The following is a 23,125-nucleotide window of genomic DNA, read 5'->3' on the forward strand; positions in this document are numbered from 1 at the left end:
CAGGGCAGTAAAGGGTGAAGAAGATAAAGTGGTGAGCAAAGGGAGCAGTGAATGGGGTAGCAAGGGGAGCATTCATTCAAAACCTTACTAATGTTCTTCTATACAATATTTGAAGTCTAGAAAACCCTGAAAACATGCATTGCCGGCAGAGACTTTCAATGCTTATTGACTTAATTTAATTCTGGGGTCATGGAATCTTTCGTGAGTAGGGCCCACGTAAAATGCAATGTTTTCAAAACCAGCATGAAAGTTTACAGAAATCTAGTAAGCACAAAATTTGGGCTTAAAATTGTTCAATCCTTTGTGCCAGGTACCCTGATATCAGCTTAAGTACACTGAAAAATTGCATGCAATCGAGCAGAAAATCTACACCACAATTTTTACTGAGTGTGCTCCTTTCATACTAATCTTTCTGCAGAAACAATAAAATAATCAGCCACCCAAATCTGAAGAGCTTTGTCAAATCTAAAACCCTAAAACCTAAAACAAAGCAGTCATTTCCAAAGCATAGATGTAGAGATTCATCTTGGGTGGTAGTATAATAAAGACAGTGTTTCCTGGCTGCCTGTCGTATTCTCCTCCAGATAGTCACTGGTACAAAGTATTGCATGTCAGTGGGTATATCAGAGGCAGCCAATACACTAACACCAGTGTTAAGCTACAAGGTGAATTTTTATGCCATTGTGAGGAGGCATACTATTCGACTGATCATTTTTGACCAAAAGGACATTTCCAAATTCCAAACTACTACACATGACATTACCTGCCAGTGTCTCTGCAGCCAATATAATGCAGGCTCAAAAGGAATGCTTGGTAAAATATAAAACTATATGGTGGTCTAAGCAAAAAATTTTCATTAGGAAACTTGGTGCTCTTGTTCACACCGAACCCCCATCTTCCATTCATCTTCCTTACCCAATAATACATCAAATAATTTTCCCTTCATGGTCCCTCAAGCAGCAGGGACAAAGTGTACAGAATCACCGACTTCCACAGCAACACAGTCAAAATGGCTTTATTGATTCACCAACAGAGAGGTCGGCTTGCTGCAAGCAAAATGAAGTAAGTAAAAATGTTTTCCTGCCTGTTGGGTAGAGTAATCTGCCTTCATTTCTAGCAGGAAGAAAAAAAATGCAGGAGACAAAGTACTGTTTCAAATTGGCACTCAGACAACACTCGCCAATAAAAGGCAACAAACATTTTCAGTTTTTGATTGTTCAGGAGGGGCCTTACTGTATAGAAATATGCTTGCATTGGCGATCCCCAGCTTGTTGCCTGCCACACATGTGTAGTTGCCATAGTGATCCTCTGTGGCATTAGTGACAATGAGACTGGAGCGACTGTCCAAGTTCTGGATCTGGATGCCTTGCGAGCTGTTATATATCCTGACACAAGTAAAAAGAGTAAAAATAGGCACACGTTACTCATCCAAGTCTATTGTGAAAGGAGTAGCTCTTCTTGACAGCTTAGCCACTTTATATTCTACAGTCCTATGTCTAGTTGTCTGAAATATTGAGAATGCTACCATATTTTCAGACATAAATTGTCCGTGGAAAAAGTACAAAATACATATTTGTCTGTGACAAGGTTTCTGATGTGAATGGGTAAATTAGCGAGCGTATACATCTTGCAACAGTTTTTTCTCTAAAGTTGGTTCTTTCATTTTCAAACAACTCAGATCCTTTTAGCAGATTTAATTACTTTATGAAACATAATGACTCTTGCTATGGGGTCAGTATTCTCATACTGCAATATTTATAACATTAAGGCACAGCAGCTGAACAAATACAGTTGATATGGAGAATAAAAGCTGGCTGAGGCAGGAAACATGAATAATCTAGACATTAAAATAGGCAGTAAGGGCTTGTGGATTACAGTTCAAGTGCCAGTCTGACGCAAAGGGAAAAATTGGGAAAATAAACAAACACATCAGCATACATGGTCAATGAAGTAAATGCCTGACGACTCAGTAACCAAACACTTCTGAATTAAATTGAAGGCTTGAATGTCATGGTGGATAGTGACTATGATCTCATAAACATTGGTTCAAGAATAGTAAGGGCTGGGAAGATGATGAGAAACAAATTACTTTAGAGAGACACAATGCAAACAGAGAAACAGGTAATTTATTTATTGCTTATAATAGATACCGATCTTTTCTGTACATTTGAAAATATGGCATAAAATCTGTAAAAAGAAAGGGGAGGCATAAGAGATTTAAATAAAGGCATCTACTATTCGACAGATTAGGAGGAGACACTGAACTATGAACTTGACAGCCAAAGAAGGGAGCCATAATGCAATTGCTATGAATAATTTAGACGCATATCAGAGGTACAGTAAGAAATTTTTAGAAGATGCTGTAGGAGAAAAATATGTTCAGTGAAGAAAGAATGAGATTCAGGACATAATTTACCTCATGTGAAGTAAAATCAAGGAAATAGTGGACCAAGTTTTTGAAGTTATTTTTACTATAAATTTGGCAAACAGCAAAACAATACACCCTTGGCATTTTGTTTTCAATAGCTACTGAATCAGGATAATTTTCTCATTAAAATATTCAGTCACCGATGTCTGTCTTCTTGGCAGGTCCTCAAAGATCATTTCAAAGCATCAATAGACTTGGGACAATGTTTAACTCTAGTGTAAAGTATACATGAGGTTATCTTTGCTTCTTTAATTTTTATCAACTGTTGTGTGAAAATTCCCCAGTTGATCTTTAGATGTTATGTCTTGCTGCAACACTCACCGCTTATCTTCCTTGTACCACTCAAAAACTGCTGGTGGCACAGCTGAAACTTCACAGTGCAGCATCCCAGTACGGCCCACTGCAACATCTGCACTCTGAGCATACTTAATAGTGGGAGCATCTGAAAAACAACACAAATTCACATCAGGAAATCAGCACTGAAAAAAAATTGATTACCATTCTACAATGTAATTTTGCCATGCGTTGCCAAATAATGCAGTAATTCTAATCATTTGATTGCACAAATTCGGTGCAGGAAGAGAACAATCAGTTCCTAGAGTTTCTGGAGTTCAGTAAGGTGATAGCTGCTCATGGCAAGGGACTAGTATTGGTTGTGAATACTGCTGTCAGTGTTATAGAAAGTATTCAGTTAACATGACCCTCTCAAGGCAACTAGGAATGAACAATAAATGTTTGCCATGCCAACAATGCTCACAGATTCATAATAGTTTGCTAAAGATTATTGTATTCAGAAGCTCTTAATTTATACATTTTAATATTGGCCAACATTTTGAAATGTACCACCATTTCCAATAAATTGGCAGAAAAAAAACAGAATATCATATGAAAGTCTGAAACCTTGATCGTTCATGTTGTCAGAAGGAATTTCTCAGTTTAAGGGGAGAGATCTTACTCTTGTTTCCTAGCAGAGGAACACGTTCTTTTAAACACCTACACACACATTGGAAAAGCCCAGCAATGAATTTTTAAGGATGTGGGAAATGCTGGTCTAGTGGTAAAGTCTCTGGATTAATCTACGGGCCCTGCCAATGGTAGCCCGGTGGCTTAGTTTATAGCATGCTGGCTCACTGCGCCAGGGATCCAGGTTCACTTGCATATTTTCCCGTGTCTGTGTGGGTTTACTCCAGGTGCCTCAGTTTCCTCCTACAGTCCAAAGATTTACAGGTAGGTGGATTTGCCACGGTAAATGTGGGCTGTGTATATGGGGGTGTGTAGATGTGGGTGGGCTACTCTTTGGGAGTTCAGTGTCAACTCGATGGGCTGCATGGTCTGTTTCCACACTGTAGGAATTGTACGAAATGCTGTCGGAATTACGAATTCATCTCCCACCGCACAGCTGATGGGATAATTCTGATATGTAAAGCTAGTGTCACCAATGGTGACCATGGCAACTATCAATTATTGTAAAAATTCACCTGATTTACAAATGTCCTTCAGAGACGAAAACCTGCCAGTCTGCTCTTGCCTATGTGTCGCTACAACACATAACATTGTTGCTGACACTTAACTGCCCCCTGAAATGGCCCAACTCAGTTAATTTACTATCGGGGACGGTCAAGTCCTGCCAGCATGCCCATATCTCATTAACAAACAAGGAAAGCAGAAAACCACTGTCTGGAAGTACACTATTTCCTGATGTACATTCTTTTGCTGGTACATGTTCGGTGGGGAATGTGGAACTTGATATCTCCCCTGTAAACTTGAAATGGCACTGAAAGAAATTTCTTGACAATTACTCAGCATGCATTACTTATTCATTGAATTTAGCCTGGGATAGACTTGAAAATTTATTGTTAAAATTCTGTAAAGATCCAAATTCTGACAGTCTCAGTGCCAATGATGCTGCATTTTGAACATGGGAACTATACTTCCCACCTCCAATTTTTCACACAAAGAACAAGACGGAGTTAATTGTTAAGAAATTGATACTTGTTTTAATTTTTGATCCATGTGTTCATTCTACTTAAAATGCTTAATTTGTCTCATTGTCCTCATGAATCTGATTGCCTGTACAATGTTTTCATTAATCAGCTGGCTCAATGAGCTGCTCACCAGTCAGTGACATTTGTAACAACAACAACTTTCAATAATGTGGAAGCTTCTGGAAACAATTATTGTGGATTGAATTAGTAGTCAAATGAAAAAAAAAGTGCATTGATTAGGAAGAATCAGATAGATTGATGAAGAAGATTTCATGCCTGACTAACTTGCTGGATTTTTTGAAGAGATAAAAGAAAGACTTGATGAGGGTATTGCTGTTGACGTGGATTACACAAATTTTCAGAAGATGTTTGATACATTGCCACCAAACAGATTTGTGAGGAAAATTATTGACCATGAAATTAAAAAAAGGTCAGTTGCAACATGGATAGAAAATTCGCTGAATGATTGAAAACTAATAATAATGGTCAATGGGTACTTTTTGGGCTGGAGGAAGGATTGTAGTAGAGTTCCTCAGAGGTCAGTATTGGGATCCTTGCTTTTCCCTGAAATATAAATGATCTAGATTTTGGTGTGCAAGGAACGATTTCAGAGTTTGCATACGAGACAAAACTTGCGGCAATTCTAAACTTTGAGGACAGAAAAGAACTCCAAAAGTGGGTAGACAGATGGCAGATGAGGGACACAGCAGGGAAATGTGAGATAATGCAATGTGGGAGGAAGAACATTGAAAGACAAAATGAAACAGGACATCCAAATCTCAAGGAGGTGCAGGAGTAGAGGAACTTTGCTGCATAAGTGCACAGATAATTGAAAGTGGCAGGATAGGTGGGCAGAGTAGATAATGATGCATACAGAATCCATGGTTTTATTAAGAGGGTGTGGAGTACAAGAGCAGAAGGTGATGTCAACCTTGTGTAAGGCACTTGTTAGACCTCATCTGACGTACTGTGTGCTTATCTGAGAAAAACATTACAGGAAGGAACGTGAGCATGTTGAAGAGATCGCAGAAGCGACTTACAAAAATGGTTCTAGGGATGCAGAACTTCAGGCTGTAGACATGCTCACCCCACCAGTGGGTTTGATTGCAAACTTTTCGTCACCCTGCGAGATAACATCTTCAGTGCACATCCGATGAAGAGTCAGTGTTCTGTCCTGTTTGTTACTTATATGCGTCTGTTTGCTGGGGTTGTTGATATTACTTCTGGTTTTGTTTATCAGTGGATTGTGCACAGGGTCTAGTTCAATGTGTTTGTTGATGGAGTTCCGTTTGGAATACTAGGCCTCCAGGAATTCATTGGCATGTCTCTGTTTGGCTTGTGTGAATATCAATGTGTTGTCCCAGTCAAATTTATGTCCCTCATTGTCCGTGTGTAGTGAAACAAATGAGAATTGGTCGTGTGTCTTGGTGGCTAGTTGGTGTTCATGTATCCATATTGTTAATTTTCTTCTGCTTTGGCCTATGTAGAGTTTCTCACAGTCCTTGCATGGTATTTTGTACACTACCCCAGTTTTGTTGGTTTTGGGTGTGGGATCCCTTACATTCATTAGTACTTGTCAGAGGGTGGTTGTCGGTTTGTTGGCTACCCTGATACTACAGGGTCTGTGCAGTCTTGTGGTCATCGCTGAAATATCCTCGTTGTACGGTGGAGTGGTTAATGAGCCTGGATAATAAAACGTGAGGCTGGATGAACACAGCAGGCCAAGCAGCATCTCAGGAGCACAAAAGCTGACGTTTCGGGCCTGGACCCTTCATCAGAGAGGGGGATGGGGAGAGGGAACTGGAATAAATAGGGAGAGAGGGGGAGGCGGACCGAAGATGGAGAGTAAAGAAGATAGGTGGAGAGAGTATAGGTGGGGAGGTAGGGAGGGGATAGGTCAGTCCAGGGAAGATGGACAGGTCAAGGAGGTGGGATGAGGTTAGTAGGTAGATGGGGGTGCGGCTTGGGGTGGGAGGAAGGGATGGGTGAGAGGAAGAACCAGTTAGGGAGGCCGAGACAGGTTGGACTGGTATTGGGATGCAGTGGGTGGGGGGGAAGAGCTGGGCTGGTTGTGTGGTGCAGTGGGGGGAGGGGACGAACTGGGCTGGTTTAGGGATGCAGTAGGGGAAGGGGAGATTTTGAAACTGGTGAAGTCCACATTGATACCATTAGGCTGCAGCGTTCCCAGGCGGAATATGAGTTGCTGTTCCTGCAACCTTCGGGTGGCATCATTGTGGCAGTGCAGGAGGCCCATGATGGACATGTCATCTAGAGAATGGGAGGGGGAGTGGAAATAGTTTGCGACTGGGAGGTGCAGTTGTTTGTTGCGAACTGAGCGGAGGTGTTCTGCAAAGCGGTCTCCAAGCCTCCGCTTGGTTTTCCCAATGTAGAGGAATTCTACAGGTTAATGAGCCTGGTCATGTTGTGTCTTCCTGTTGTGGTCTGTCTCGGAGCTAATGGTGGATTATGTTTTTTAGGCATCCCTTTCTTTTGAAGACTCTGTATAAGTACTCCAATTCTACTTTGCGCCACTCCAGGTTGCTGCAACATGTTGTAGCTTGTTTAAATAGTGTCTTGATGCAGCTCCATTTGTGAATGTTGGGGGGGGGGGGGGGGCGGGTTTGCTAGTGTAATTGAGTATTTTGTCCTTATGTGTGGTCTTTCTATGTACACTAGTCTGGAGTTCCTCGTTGTTTTTGCGTTCTACCATTATTTCCAGGAAGGGTAGTTGGTTTTTGTTCTCTTCTTCTTTTATGAATTTTATCCCGGTAAGGATGTTTGTGTGTCAGTGGGTTTCTTCTAGTTTTGAGCGTTTAATAATCATGATGGTGTCATCTACATATCAAGCCCAACGTTTGGGTTGGATAGTGGGAAACACTGTCCTTCTAACCTTTGCATTGCTGCTTCACAGTCCTGATACTGGGGATCCCATTGGTGTTCCATTGATTGGTTCGTATATGTTTCGTTGAAGGTGGTGGGTTGTGAGGCACAGATCTATTAGCTTCGTGATGGTGTCCTTATTGATGTTGTTGGTGCCTGCTTACTTGACTCATCCAGCAGTGTCGCAATTGTCTCTTTGGCTATGTCGATGTTTCCGGATGTAAATAGTGCTGTTATGTCGAAGGATATTATCATCTTGTCCTCAAATATCCTGATGTCCTTGAGGATGTTGAGGAATTCTTGGGATGAGTGGATGGAGTAGCTAGTGTTGTTCACTAAGTATTTCAATTTCTTTTGTAGTTTTTTGGCAAGTCTACATGTTGGTGTGCCTGGCAGTGAGACAATAGGTCTGAGGGGGACCCCCAGCTTGTGTACCTTGAACAGTCCGTACAATCAGGGTGTGTTGGATCCCTTTGGATTCATGTTTTGGCAGTCAGTCTCGCTGATGTCTCCTGAATTGTGTAATTTCTTCAGGGCCGTTGTAATCTGTTTTCCTAACTACGGTTTTGGGTAGGTTGCTACTTATTGGTAGGTGTCGGTATCTGTCAGTAGTGCATTAGCTTTCTCGATGAATTGGGTTCTATTGAGGATGACTGTCATGCGGCCTTTGTTCATTGGTAAGATTACAATGTTCCTGTTTTTCTTGAGTCTTTCCAGGGCTTTCCTCTCTTCTGTGTTGAATATGTCCCACTTTCCTTTTTGGCTTAGTGTTGAGACTGTCATTTGTCTGATGGTCTTTAGTGTTGAGTCCAGTGCAGGCAGGAAGTCAGTCTTTATGGCGTCCCTGTAGTTATAATTCAGTCCACGTACTTGAACGGTCTTCTTAGTGTCTGGAAGTGGTCAGTCTGAGATGTTTTTAATCCATGAATCTGTGTGGTTTGTGTTGTTGATGTGGCTGATTTTGGACAGTTTTTTTTCTTGAAGGGCTATTCTTTTCTTTGTTCTGGTCTTTTGTTGTTGTATGCTGACAGCTTGTTCCAATGAAGATATCTATTCATGATCAGTTGTGTTAGGGTACAGAGTTTTTTGGTGTACAACTTTCTCCTCACATTTGTGGAGACAGTTGTGGGCATCATCGGTCATAACCCTGATCATTCTGAGTAGCCCACAAACCGACAACCACTCTATGACAACTACTGACAAACGTAAAGGATCCCATACCCAAAACCAGCAAAACTGGGGTGATATACAAAATACCATGCAAAGACTGTGAGAAACACTACGTAAGCCAAACAAGAGGAAAATTGATTAAACAGATATGTGAACACCAACTAGCCACCAAGAGACATGACCAATTCTCACTTGCCTCATGACACATGGGCAACAAGGGACACCCAGATCGATAATCGTACAAGCCAAACAGAGATATGCCAGGGAATTCCAGGAGGCATAGTATTCCAATTGGAACTCCATCAGAAAACACATTGAATTAGACCCTGTGTACAAACCACTGAGAAACAGAACCGGAAGTAATACTAACCACCCAAGCAAACTGAGGCATATAAATAGCAGACAGGACAGAACACTGACTCTTCACCGGAGGTGCACGGACGATGTTGCCTAACAGGTTGGTGAAACGTCTGCAACCAAACCCACCGGCTCGGTGATTATGTCTACTACCTCATCCCCAATCCAAGCGACTAATCTTCTCAAAAACTTATCAGGATCTTCAGTTACAAAGACAGATTGAAGAAGGTGGAATTGTTATGTTTGGAGACAATGCTAAGAGGAGATCAATGAGAGGTTTTCAAAATCATGAGTGGGCTGGATACGGTATATAGAAAGAACTGTTCCCACTCATAAAAGGAAGAGAACAAGAGGCCATGGATTTAAAGTGATTTGCAAAAGGATAAAGTGATGTGAGACAGAACAAAGAAAAACCACACAAGTAGACCGCACGGTGGCTCTGTGGTTGGCACAGCACCAGGACCTGGGTTTGACTCCAAACTATGATAAATGTCTGTGTGGAGTTTACACATTCTCCCCAGTGTCTGTTTGGGTTTCCTCTGGGTGCTCCAGTTTCCTCTCACAGTCTAAAGATGCACAGGCTAGGTGCATTGGCCGTGCTAAATTGCCCATAGTGTTCAGGGATGTGTAGATTAGGTGGGTTTATAGGGGAATGGGTCTGGGTGGGATGGTCTGAGAGTGGGTGTGGACTTGTTGGGCTGAAGGGCCTGCTTCCATGCTGTCAGGGTTCTATGAAGTAGTTAGGGTTCTGAAGAAGGGTCACTCAACCTGAAACATTAGCTCCGATTTGTCTCCATAGATCCTGCTAGACCTGCTGAGCTTTACCAGGTGTTTCTGTAGTTAGGGTATGGAATCCCCTGTTTTGAACTGTCATGGAAGCAGGGTCAACAGAGAATTGGATGATTACTTGAATAGGAATAATATGCAAGGATATGGAGAGAAAGCAGAAGATTGTCACTAGGTAATGATGCTCACCTGAAGATTTGGTTTAGACACTGCAGGCAGAATAGCCTCCTTCTGTTCTGTAATATTTCTGTGATTCTGTGACTATTACATTCACGTACAGTCCTGCACGAAATGCTCCATGGTGATTTTTGGCTAACCTTAAAGACTAATCTCAGTTTTATTACACTGAACACTGTCAACTAATTGATTCAACACATGATTCAACCAGATTTAAGGATGGATAGCAACCAGTCATGTGCTTGGTGCATTCAAGTACCAGATCCTTGAGTTAAACATTATATCTGATTCTTTGCAATCAAAGTAGAATAAAGGAAGGTAATGATGGAAAAGAGAGAGGAGAACAGGAATGGAGGTACGGCAATTGATGGAGACTAGGGTCTGAAATTAACATAAAAAACATAGATTACATAAAATCAGCAGAGGTTAATTCTAGCCAATAAATTTAGATTGGGAGAGCATGTAATCAGCTCAGTATTGGTAAAGCTTGTCGTAGACCTTGAGTGTTTGAAGGAGGAAATAGTAATTTGGTGTCTACAAGAAGATGAAGAGTGTCAAACTTTCTTTCTGGCTATATATTTATGGAGTCACAAATGACCTAGTATTTCCTTGACATAATGAGTTTGTAACCCCCACTAGTACTGGATTTAAAATACAGAACAAAACTAACTGCAACAAAACATCCCATTTTATTGCAGCCCCATGTTTGACTGTTAATGAGTCAACATTTGCTCTGCTGATAATTTCGTTGAAAAATCCAGTTTTGTCATCATGAAACTTTGGTCAAATTTGCTCAATGTTTGGCTAGTATGCTGACACTAGAAATTTCATCTGTTATAGTGGAGCAATGTTAATTCTTTGGAATGTCTAGGCACAGTTCCATTTTGTGCTGTAACGGGCAAAATATTATGAGATTTTAAAACAAAGTTTATCAGGGCGGTGCCAGGACTAGCAAACCATAATTAAGAAGAGACACTTAAGTTCCTAGACATACGTCAAATGGAGGTTCCCAAATTTATGATGGTTATGATACCATGACAAGAATTAAAAAAAACAAATTTAGAAAGTCATTGATGCAGGTTATCAATTTCAATTTGCAGTGAAAAGGGGTCAGAAAAACAAAAGCTCATGTGCAGGTTATTTTTGGATTGTGAAATGCTTTGCTACACTGATTGAATCAGAGACAAAAGTATCTTTGAAGGGCTCATGGACAAGATTCATATTTGATATATAGTGCTCACAGATGCCTTTTGGCTATATGTATCATGTATGCATGATGCTATAGGCTAAAATGAGGGGTTTAAGATTGTTTAAAAGTGAAGCCTCCTCCCTCATGGGACAAAACAATGAACTGCAGCCACTGCAGGGAGGGGTGGCAGCCATTTGACAGCTTCAGTGTGCACTTGCTATTTGCATCACAATGAAAGAAATAGTGGCCACATTTTACGCAATGAGTGTCAGGCTCACCTTCAGCCTCTTACCCTCATTTAATTCTCCAATGTACATTCCCATCTTGGCAGCTCTTCCTTTCAAACTCACTGGCTTTGCACTTCTCCATGAAGGTGTAGTGAGGGTGGCACATACCAACATCTGTGACAGCTGAAGTCACTGCCCTTTGAGTTTGCCCTGAGACGGCGGTGACCAATTCTTTGAGGAAGTGACAAAGTTGATTGATGAGGGAAAGGCTGTAGATGTCATATACTTGGACTTCAGTAAGGCATTTGATAAGGTTCCCCATGGCAGGCTGATGGAGAAAGTGAAGTCACATGGGGTCCAGGGTGTGCTAGATAGATGGATAAAAAAACTGGCTGGGCAACAGGAGACAGAGAGTAGTCGTAGAAGGGAGTTTCTCAAATTGGAGACCTGTAACCAGTGGTGTTCCACAGGGATCTGTGCTGGGACCACTGCTGTTTGTGATATATGTAAATGATTTGGAGGAAAGTGTAAGTGGTCTGATCAGCAAGTTTACAGATGACACTAAGATTGATGGAGTAGCAGATAGCGAAGGGGACTGTCAGAGATTACAGCAGAATATAGATAGACTGCAGAGTTGGGCAGATAAATGGCAGATGGAGTTCAATCCGGGCAAATGTGAGGTGATACATTTTGGATGATTAAATTCAAGGGCGAGCTACACAGTAAATGAAAAAGTCCTCGGGAAATTTGATGAACAGAGAGATCTGGGTGTTCAGGTCTATTGTTCCCTGAAGGTGACAACGCAGGTCAATAGGGTGGTCAAGAAGGCATATGGCATGCTTTCCTTCATTGGACAGAGTATTGAGTACAAGAGTTGGCAGGTCATGTTGCAGTTGTATAGGACTTTGGTTCGGCCACATTTGGAGTACTGTGTACAGTTCTGGTTGCCACATTACCAAAAGGATGCGGATGCTTTGTAGAGGGTGCAGAGGAGGTTCACCACGATGTTGCCTGGTATGGAGGGTGCTAGCTATGAAGAGAGGTTGAAAAGATTAGGATTATTTTCATTAGAAAGACGGAAATTGAGGGGTGACCTGATTGAGGTCTACAAAATCATGAGGGGTATAGACAGGGTGGATAGCAAAAAGTTTCTCCCCCCCCCCCCCCACCCAGAGTGGGGCACTCAATTACTCGGGGTCATGAGTTCAAAGTGAGAGGAGGAAAGTTTAAGGGAGACATGCATGGAAAGTTCTTTACACAGAAGGTGGTGCGTTGCCAGCGGAGGTGGTAGACGCAGACACATTAGCGTCTTTTAAGATATATTTGGACAGGTACATGGATGGGCAGGGAGCAAATGGACACAGACCATTAGAAAATAGATGGCAGGTTAGACAGAGGATCTTGATCGGCACAGGCTTGGAGGGCTGAAGGGCCTGTTCCTGTGCTGTAATTTTCTTTGTTCTTTGGTATCCAAAATGGAAGTCCTGATGAGCAAGCAGCACTTCGGAGCCACTAGGTAACCCCTTTGTTTCTTCATGTTGGGAACCTTTGCCACCAAGTTACTAACCAGTATATGGGATAATGGGAAACTGCATTCAACTAAAATGAGATTAACTAATAATGAGATGTTAATCGTACACGTAGGTTTCTCATTGCTCACTCATGATAACCTCATCTCGTTATCCAACACTTAGTTGGAAATGAGATTTTTTTTTCCTCTTGATTTAACAAAAGCTCCTCACCCATCTTACAAAATAGTCACAACGTTCACACCAACGTCCCTTCAATCTGTACCGAGAAAGGTGCCACTCTCCTGAACTGCTGGAGCATCCATTTTGAAAAGAGCAAAAAATCTTCAAACTCTGACGAGTGTTGATTCTGTCCATGTCTTTGAAGAAGGTCTTATCGGCATTGAATCAGTTGGTGTTAGCTCATGTGCTGAGGGTCAACAGTTTACTTCAATAAAAGGAGCGCGTGTCATTTATATCAGTGAGGCATTGAATTTCCTGAGCTTCTGCATTCATCATTTGTTCTGAAAATCATAGGTTCTTCAAAAAATGTGAATTTTGGATGCCTGTTAGGAGAGTTTCTTTACTGGGGTGCTTCACATGAATTCTCTCTTCTATTTTGATTATTCAATGTCTTGTCTGCATAACTCTCAGCAGACTGAACTATTTTCTACCATTAACACCTACTTCTCATTTACATCAGTTCTTTACTACCATTAGTAGTCCCTTTGCCTTTACCTCTGGAGCACCTTTTCCATTCGTTCTATTTGATGCTCCCCTCATCCCACCACTTTTATCTACAGCATAAAAAAAACATAATTTTATCAGTCCTTTCAGTTCCAAAGTGGATTCATTTTGGACTCAAAATATTAATTTAACTTCTCACTCTTCAGATGTATCCGGGCCTGGGAGATTTCCCCAACACTCTCTGATTTCATTTCTTTTCTGTGGCATTTGGGCATTATTACCAGTTTGGAATTCTGCCTGTTCATAGCGAATGAGTTTGCATATTTCTGTATCATTCTAACCAAACCAGTCTTGGCACTAGATACCTCTACATCGCCGAGGCCAGACGCCAACTCTCCAACACCACCTCCTACCGCCTCCTCGATCATGACCCCACACCCGAGCACCAAACCATCATCTCCAACACCATTCACGACCTCATCACCTCAGGGGACCTCCCACCCACAGCCTCCAACCTCATTGTTCCCCAACCCCGCACGGCCCGTTTCTATCTCCTTCCCAAAATCCACAAACCTGCCTGCCCTGGTCGACCCATCGTCTCAGCCTGCTCCTGCCCCACCGAACTCATCTCCACCTATCTGGACTCCATTTTCTCCCCTTTGGTCCAGGAACTCCCCACCTACGTCCGTGACACCACCCACGCCCTCCACCTCCTCCAGGACTTCCAATTCCCTGGCCCCCAACACCTCATATTCACCATGGACGTCCAGTCCCTGTACACCTGCATTCCGCATGGAGATGGCCTCAAGGCCCTCCGCTTCTTCCTGTCCCGCAGGCCCGACCAGGCCCCCTCCACCGACACTCTCATCCGCCTAGCTGAACTCGTCCTCACACTCAACAACTTCTCTTTTGACTCCTCCCACTTCCTACAGACTAACGGGGTGGCCATGGGCACCCGCATGGGCCCCAGCTATGCCTGCCTCTTTGTAGGTTACGTGGAACAGTCCCTCTTCCGCACCTACACAGGCCCCAAACCCCACCTCTTCCTCCGTTACATTGATGACTGTATCGGTGCCGCCTCTTGCTCCCCAGAGGAGCTCGAACAGTTCATCCACTTCACCAACACCTTCCACCCCAACCTTCAGTTCACCTGGGCCATCTCCAGCACATCCCTCACCTTCCTGGATCTCTCAGTCTCCATCTCAGGCAACCAGCTTGTAACTGATGTCCATTTCAAGCCCACCAACTCCCACAGCTACCTAGAATACACCTCCTCCCACCCACCCTCCTGCAAAAATTCCATCCCCTATTCCCAATTCCTCCGCCTCCGCAGCATCTGCTCCCACGATAAGACATTCCACTCCCGCACATCCCAGATGTCCAAGTTCTTCAAGGACCGCAACTTTCCCCCCACAGTGATCGAGAACACCCTTGACCGCGTCTCCCGCATTTCCCGCAACACATCCTTCACACCCCGCCCCCACCACAACCGCCCTAAGAGGATCCCCCTCGTTCTCACACACCACCCCACCAACCTCCGGATACAACGCATCATCCTCCGACACTTCCGCCATCTACAATCCGACCCCACCACCCAAGACATTTTTCCATCCCCACCCCTGTCTGCTTTCCGGAGAGACCACTCTCTCTGTGACTCCCTTGTTCGCTCCACACTGCCCTCCAACCCCACCACACCCGGCACCTTCCCCTGCAACCGCAGGAAATGCTACACTTGCCCCCACACCTCCTCCCTCACCCCTATCCCAGGCCCCAAGATGACATTCCACATCAAGCAGAGGTTCACCTGCACATCTGCCAATGTGGTATACTGCATCCACTGTACCCGGTATGGCTTCCTCTACATTGGGGAAACCAAGCGGAGGCTTGGGGACCGCTTTGCAGAACACCTCTGCTCGGTTCGCAACAAACAACTGCACCTCCCAGTCGCAAACCATTTCCACTCCCCCTCCCATTCTCTAGATGACATGTCCATGATGGGCCTCCTGCAGTGCCACAACGATGCCACCCGAAGGTTGCAGGAACAGCAACTCATATTCCACTTGGGAACCCTGCAGCCCAATGGTATCAATGTTGCCTTCACCAGCTTCAAACTCTCCCCTTCCCCCACCGCATCCCAAAACCAGCCCAGTTCGTCCCCTCCCCCCACTGCGCCACACAACCAGCTCAGCTCTTCCCCTCCACCCACTGCATCCCAAAACCAGTCCAACCTGTCTCTGCCTCCCTAACCTGTTCTTCCTCTCACCCATCCCTTCCTCCCACCCCAAGCCGCACCCCCATCTCCTACCTACTAACCTCATCCCACCTCCTTGACCTGTCCGTCTTCCCTGGACTGACCTATCCCCTCCCTACCTCCCCACCTATACTCTGTCCACCTATCTTCTTTTCTCTCCATCTTCGGTCCGCCTCCCCCTCTCTCCCTATTTATTCCAGAACCCTCACCCATCCCCCTCTCTGATGAAGGGTCTAGGCCCGAAACATCAGCTTTTGTGGTCCTGAGATGCTGCTTGACCTGCTGTGTTCATCCAGCCTCACATTTTTATTATCTTGCATTATATATCTCTTAGGTCTCCCTGAATAATCCATTAAAGACCTGATGTTCTAAGAATTAATTTTGACTGTATTTATGAGTTTTGATCACTGATGGACAGTTCTTCTGAACGTAGCATTCCAAGAGAGTTTTGAGTGGGACAAGTGTTTGAATACACTTTTTCTAACGTCTCTGCCTCGTGAGTGTATAGAGTTAATCCTGAAGAGGGATTCTCTCACAACTACGTCCACTTTTTACCTCAATTAAGCATTAAATTATTAACTGAGAACTGTGATCTTTGTACCAGGTTCTGAATAAAAGCTCCACATATCACAATTCTGACCTCAGTGCCACTTACAGGTTGCAAATTTCCATCTCACATCTTGAATTTTAGCTCTTTTTTTTCCACACTCAAACCAATACTGTACTGAGATTAGGAACCAAGGGATTCTGTCAGAACCTGAACTGAGCATCAGTGAACAGGTTATTGCTTCGTAAGTGCCATTTACCAAATCTGACAATGAGACCTTCCAATACTGAACTAGTATCTGCGAACAGACTGAAGGAGTAGTAAATAGCTGAGTTGGATTTATCCTTATTTCTAACAATTTACGTAAATGTCTTAGATGTAGAGACAGAAGGTATGGTTGCTAAATTTGACGACGACACAAAAATAGGTGGGAAAATAAATTGTGAAGGATACAAGGAGACTGCAAGTCGAGTGAGCAATAAGGAAAGCGAATGGCATGTTATCACTTCTTGAAAATGAATTTGAAGGGAGACTGTACTTCAGTTTAACAGAGTACAAGGATGCAGATGTATTGGAGGCAGTTCAGCAAAGGTTTACTGCAGGTAGTCCCTTAAGGAAAGACTGGACTGCCCAGGATGGTACTGAGTGGATTGATTGACTGATTTATTGTCACATTTACCAAAATACAGTGTACTTTGTGACAGTTTATGAATGGTTTATGATTGTGATACAGGCAGATCACAGCAAGCAAAGGATGTCCAGATCAAAAAGACTTAGAGGCAGACAGGTTACATTAATTGAAGCTAGAGTCCACACAACAGTCTGATAACAGCCAGAAAGAAGCTGTTCCCGAACTCGCTTGTGCGTGTGTTCAGACGTCTGTAGGAGAGTAAGAGGTGATCTGATTGAAATTTACAAAACCCTGAGGAGTCTTGATGGGGTTATATGGAGTAGATGTTTTAGGTGATAGGAAAATCAAGAACTAGAGGTCAGTGTTAAAGTTCAGGGGTCACCTGTTTAAAATAGAGATTAGGCAAATTTTTTTCAGAAGGGTGTTTGGAGCTCCCTCCCTGAAAGGGCAGAGAAGCAATGTCTTTAAATGTTTTGAGGACAGAGATAGATGGATTCTTGTTAAGTAAGCATATGACGAGTTATCAGTGACAGATAGGAATGTGAATTTAAGGTTCTAATCAGATTAGCCATAATCCTATTGAAGAGGGGAGTGGGGCTCAATGGATTAGATGGCCTACTTCTGTTCCTGACTCATACATCTATTTGACATAACAGGGCAATTTTCTGCATTGTTTGTTAAAGGTCAGTATTGAAGCTGTCTTGAATAGTTTGGCCAGGGACACAGATAGTTCTGAAACACAATTCTTTGGTGCTGCTGCTGAAATAACCATAACCTTTGCTGCATCCAGTACTTTCAGATATTTCTTGATATCATGTGGAGTGCATCGTGTTGACTCAAGACTGGATATTGGGAATCGCAGGAGGAGACTAAGTCGTTGACTTCCACAGCTATTGCTTGATCCACTTGTTATCATAGGTCTTACTGAGTAGGGGGCCTTGCTCATCGTGTCACAGGTTGCTGTAAAGTAGGTTCACGGAGGGATAATAAGACATAACCCCACACATTACAGCACCCTAAACACACCGCCAAAATAGTCAGCAACTGCCTATTCATCAGGTGCAGCTCTGCTTATTTTTGCATCCAACCTTCATGTTCTCTGGCTGCTCTGGCCATACGCCACCAATAGGTGAACTAAATGAAACACTGCTTTCCCCAACAACACACCACAGACAAACCTAGATTTCAGTTTTGTTAAAAATACTTCCACGTTATCATGTGTGAAAATAAAGTGTGAGGATCAGCTGAATGTGTACACAATTATATGCCTTAGGGCAGAACTTCCACTGACCTGACTCAGTGGGGATGCTTCTGTACATCAGTCATTCGTTCACATGTTGCCAGAAGTAGAATGCGCAGGGCTAGAGAACTGTAGCTACAAGGAGAGATTGCAATGGCTGGGATTGCTTTCCTTGGAACAGAGAAGACTGAGGGTGACATGGTTGTGGTATACAAAGTTGAGATGGAATGGACAGGAGAAACCTGTTTCCCATGGTGGAGAATACAAAAAGCAAGGGTCATAGATTCAAGCTAAGTTGCAGAAGGATTAGAAGGAATGTAAGGAAAAATTTTTCACACTAAGGATGATGGGTGTCTGGAATTCACTGCCTGAGTTGTTGTTGGAGGCAGAGACCCTAAACTCTTGAAAAAGTACCTGTATCTGCACCTTAAGTGCTGGAAGATGCAGGGCAATGGGTCAGATGCAGTAAAATGGGATTAGAAGGTGGCATTTGGGTGTCTTTGGGTCAGCATGGACAAGATTATCAGAATGGCCCCTTCTGTGCTGTAACACTTCTCTGGTTCTATGTAGACCCTGCTGAATTGACAGCTGAGCCTTGAAGTCAAACAGGAAGAAGCACAGCATACCAGGATAGGGAGCAAATTGGTTTGAAGGAAGCTTGGCCAGGAGGGGAGAAGGGTCAGATGGAAGCATATTAGAGTTTGGGATATTACAACCTGTTGAGGCTATGTTCTGAGCAACAGGAATCTCGCCCTGCTAGTGGCCTGAGTGCATTCAGACCCTGGTGGTGGCGACAGTGTTAGTGATCCAAGTCTGACTGGGGCCAGTGTAGGAGATGAAGGCCTCAGGATGAAGGCTGTTGGGGTATCCTGACAGTTACCCAGGCACACCCTTGTGTCTTGGAATAAATGTGATGGCACTCAGGTCCTGAATCCACAAAGGTCCTCTAAAACCTTGGTTTGAGAAATTTGCCTATTCCCAATGCTCAGGCGACCCATCTGGCAGCTGGTAAATTCTGCACACAGACTGTGTGAGAAAATCAGGCTCGCAGTCAGATCAGATTTAAAGTTCAAACATACTTAGCAATTTGTTCATCCGCTGACCTTCTGGCCTCAGTTTAAACCAAAAGAAGGTGTTTTGGAGATGGGTTTGGAAAAACCGATTACTGACTCTTCAACCCTCAGCTCACTGTGACCACCTCCGTTCCTTTCAGTTAAAAATTAGACAACTGTCATAATTTATATGAAATAATCCAAAAACCCAAGAGATCAGAAGCTTATGAATGACAGGGAAAATTCTATAAAGATTTCAAATACATTGTGAAAAAGACAGAAGCCGCATTCACAATTGGGCCCAACTCTAAGGTAGATAAATGTGTATCAAAGCAGAGAAGTAAAATAGCAGACAAGGATATCATAGGTTTGAAGCAAATATTAGTTGTTTTTACTGATAAAAAGTGACAATGAATGATATTTTTCACTAATAATATATTTTTGGAAATTATCATGTTGTATTATGCAGATAACAATGATGTATATAACAATACAGTGAAAAAATATATATTGTATCAATAAACGCTGTGATAACAAAAACATTTCTAGATAAATTGGTTTAAGTAGGAATATTAGATTCTATAATTTCAACTACAAATTTGTTTGATTGCCTTTTTACTCAAAGATTCTATTTTGTCAATTGCTGTGATTGTCAATGTATTGGACAGAAGTTATTTAAAGCTTCCTTGCAAAAATACCCTGTTAGTTCTGACTAAATTAATTCTAGTTTTAAAAAAAATTGAAACATTGTGTGCTGAATCATTTGACACCCATTTAAGTACAATACTTGGTCTTCTGGAGAACAAACAGAATGAAAGGTGAAGTGAACAACTTACAGTTAACAGTGATATGGACTTTCTTCTCATCGGCATTGGAAACCTCATTAGCGGCTTTGCACTGGTAAATGCCAGCTTGGTACTTGCTGATCATGAAGATTTCTAGGTATTCCTCTTCCTCTTCAAATTCCCTGGCTAAAATAGAAGTTATAGTGGTGATAATTAAAACAGTTGTATCACACATTCATCTTTACCCTTCTGTGAAATTGAACATAGCTGCAGTTGAACAGAAGCACAATTTAAATTTACAATAACAGTTTACGTTTTAATATATGGTGACTAAATGTGGCTCCAGAGTTGTTTTAATTTGTGCCAACTCATTTTAAAAGATACTATGTGAGTTCAGGCATCAGCATCACCAGTTGAATATTGCTTGAATACCATATACCCTTAGTTCACTTTTACAAGGCCTAAGATTGGGCAGCACTCAAATGAACTACATTTAATTCACTAGTTAGCAAGATTATAAGCTTCAGGTTCAATGATTACAATTAACAGCAATTATAAGACAACTTGCATAATATTAATAAGAGGATGGAAGTCATAAATTATGACAATGCAATATCTTGGTGGGACTTTAAGCTGAAATTGAGGGCATTAAGAATCTAATAAGAACTGGAACGATGGGTAAATTGGCCTTGGTGCAATTGAGTTTTTGTACTATGAGACCAGGGTTGTAGAGCTGTTGAGAGAACCATAAAGTTTTGCTTCCATTTGTTCATGTTGAGCTGGAGAAATTTAAAGTCCATCAAACTGTTCATGTCACAACAGAGAATATGGAAGAGTTGGGAGATGGATGCTACATATCTGAATGTTGATCTCATCTCGAGGACTTTACTAACATGTAAAAGATAAATAATGGTGGCAGTAATAAGACTGGGCCTCTTCCACAAAATACAGGTGATTGCGCTAGAATGAGCAGAGAGTCTATTTGAAAAATATAATGATATACCAATTTTACATAGTGACAGCAGTACCACAGGGGCACTCTTTGTGGAGAAAATGTTCTCAGATTATAACTCCAATGTCATGACTAAGTCTAAATGGGTGAGTGATAGTTCAGATTTTAGTCATTACATTAACATGCAGTGTTATCAGAGTTAATTCAAAGGAGTGTAACCGAATTACAGTGTTTTAAGCTTCTTTGTACACAACTTAAAAATGTGATATCAAAAAAAATTCAGGAAAAAAATTCAGTGCACTGAAATTCATCCTTATGGCTTAGCAAGTAATTGTAGCTTGAATGTCCTTAATATTGTAATGATATGGGCAGGTTTTATTTCTCTAGCTGCCAATTGATGGTAGAGTTCAACCTCATACTAAAGAATACTAATTGTTAGGTCCACTAATATCATTACTCATCTCTTTGATGCCACTTAAAACCAAAAAAGGTTATGCCATAATCAAGAGTATGAAAGCTGCATATATAAAATCCAGTTCAAAATGTGAGTTCGTCAAAAGGACGTATTTACATGTTATGAATACTGATTTCAGGACTTGATAAGTTCTCTCCCAATTAAAGGTCTGTGTCAGACATAACGGCTTCATCAGCAAATGCTCAAAAAATGTTATTTGACTGTGCCTCGGAAATTTATCAGTCAATAAGTAGAAAAGAAAATGGGGATAGAACGTTGTACTTTGTTTTTGTTAGGACACTACACCAACGATTATTAATACAGTATTGCAGCCATGATCTAAAGTCACTTGTTCCCTTCGAGAATAGATTTCATTATCAGAATATGATTTTGTACCAAGAACACAAATTTCAGCAACAGTTTCCTATACTTTATTTGCTTGTGGCAATAACAGAAATATTAACTTGCTTCCTAAATGCTTTCTGCAGTCTACTATTGAAGCAAACTAAGGGAACTGACTTTTTGCATTATTGGAAATAGGAAAACATTTAATAAAATTTGAACTGACATAGTGTACTGCATATTTTGTCTTACACATGGTACCTTGAGAGCTTCAGCACATTACACCAATGCCTTTAGGATGTGAAATGGTATCTGTAATTATAACAGTCAATCTGTGTTGTGCACAGTGTGTGTTACCCTCAACCCTTTTTTCCATGATGAAAATATTAATAATGACACAGTAGAATTGGGAATCGAACTTCATGTCCATTTACCAGAAAAATGAGACTGAAAAGGCAGATAAATCACTTAGGATTTAGAAGGTGTCCTGTTTTTATATTATGGTCTAATTTCAACTCGTCAGCAGCCAAGTGACTACATCTATGACCATAATCCAATCATTATACCTACATTTAATAATTAACATTTATGAAATAAGACAAAATTGTGATGCTCTAAACTCAATGAGATGTGACAAAAGACAAATACTGACACTAGTATTTGAATCACTTCTTCTGATGTGATATAATAGTGCCCTAATTTGCATATGATCAGCAAATGCCAAGTACTTAACTTGTAAAGTTAAATAATAAATACACCTACTGTATATGAATCAGAGGCAGGAACTTTGTTGAGTGGATTCACTTCTTGGACATCAACATTATTTTTCTTTTATAGATGTAGATTTCACTGGCAAGGCCAGCATTTGTTGCCCATTCCTAATAACCCTTCAACCTCATTCATGTGGGTCTGGAGTCACATTGATGTTATCAGATATGGATGGTAAACTTCCTTACCTGGAGGACATCAGTGAACCAGGTATGATTTTACAGCAATTACTCATAGTTGTCATGGTCACTAAAGCTAGCTTTATGATTCAGATTTAATCACTGAATTTAAATTCCTCCCGCTGCTGTTGTGGGATTTGAACTCATGGTCGCAGAGCACTTGTCTGGAGCCTCTGCATTACTAGTCTAGTGATGTTCCACCATGCTACAGTTTCCCGTTAATTTGGTAGTGTTAGCAGATCTTGCAGTATTTATTGCTGTGACAAAGCATTATTAACATGGTGACAATAAATCTGGCTATGATTCATCTTTGCTTATTATAATCTTATATGAATTGACTGGTTTGCTCATCCATACATAATGCAATCAAGTTCCCAGACTCCAATTGTCCCAAAAGTACACTCTGGCACAAGAGATTAACCCAAGTCCTGTCCTGGTCTATTTGTCTGCCTCCGTGACATTCAAACTAATTAACGGTCTGCCTTCAAAAGAAATCAGGTTATAGTTTTTATATTAAAACACAACCTCAG

General features: G+C 41.9%; 1 protein-coding gene across 6 annotated transcripts in view; it reads right to left on the reverse strand.

Annotated features, from left to right (window-relative positions):
- The window catches only part of LOC125456875 (limbic system-associated membrane protein-like), a 1,200,329-nt gene that overhangs the window by 100,028 nt on the left and 1,077,176 nt on the right, over window positions 1–23,125 (reverse strand). For all 6 annotated transcript variants that reach the window (XR_007248528.2, XM_048540373.2, XM_048540371.2 and 3 more), the window contains 3 exons: window positions 19,952–20,086; window positions 2,750–2,870; window positions 1,234–1,385 (listed from right to left, as the gene is read on the reverse strand). Coding sequence is in view for 5 of the 6 variants with exons in the window: in XM_048540373.2 (XP_048396330.1) it covers window positions 1,234–1,385; window positions 2,750–2,870; window positions 19,952–20,086 (408 nt within the window). In the remaining variant the exon portion in view is untranslated. The remainder of the gene's footprint in view (window positions 1–1,233; window positions 1,386–2,749; window positions 2,871–19,951; window positions 20,087–23,125) is intronic.

Source organism: Stegostoma tigrinum, chromosome 12, assembly GCF_030684315.1.
Source record: "Stegostoma tigrinum isolate sSteTig4 chromosome 12, sSteTig4.hap1, whole genome shotgun sequence".
Lineage (NCBI taxonomy): Eukaryota > Metazoa > Chordata > Chondrichthyes > Orectolobiformes > Stegostomatidae > Stegostoma > Stegostoma tigrinum.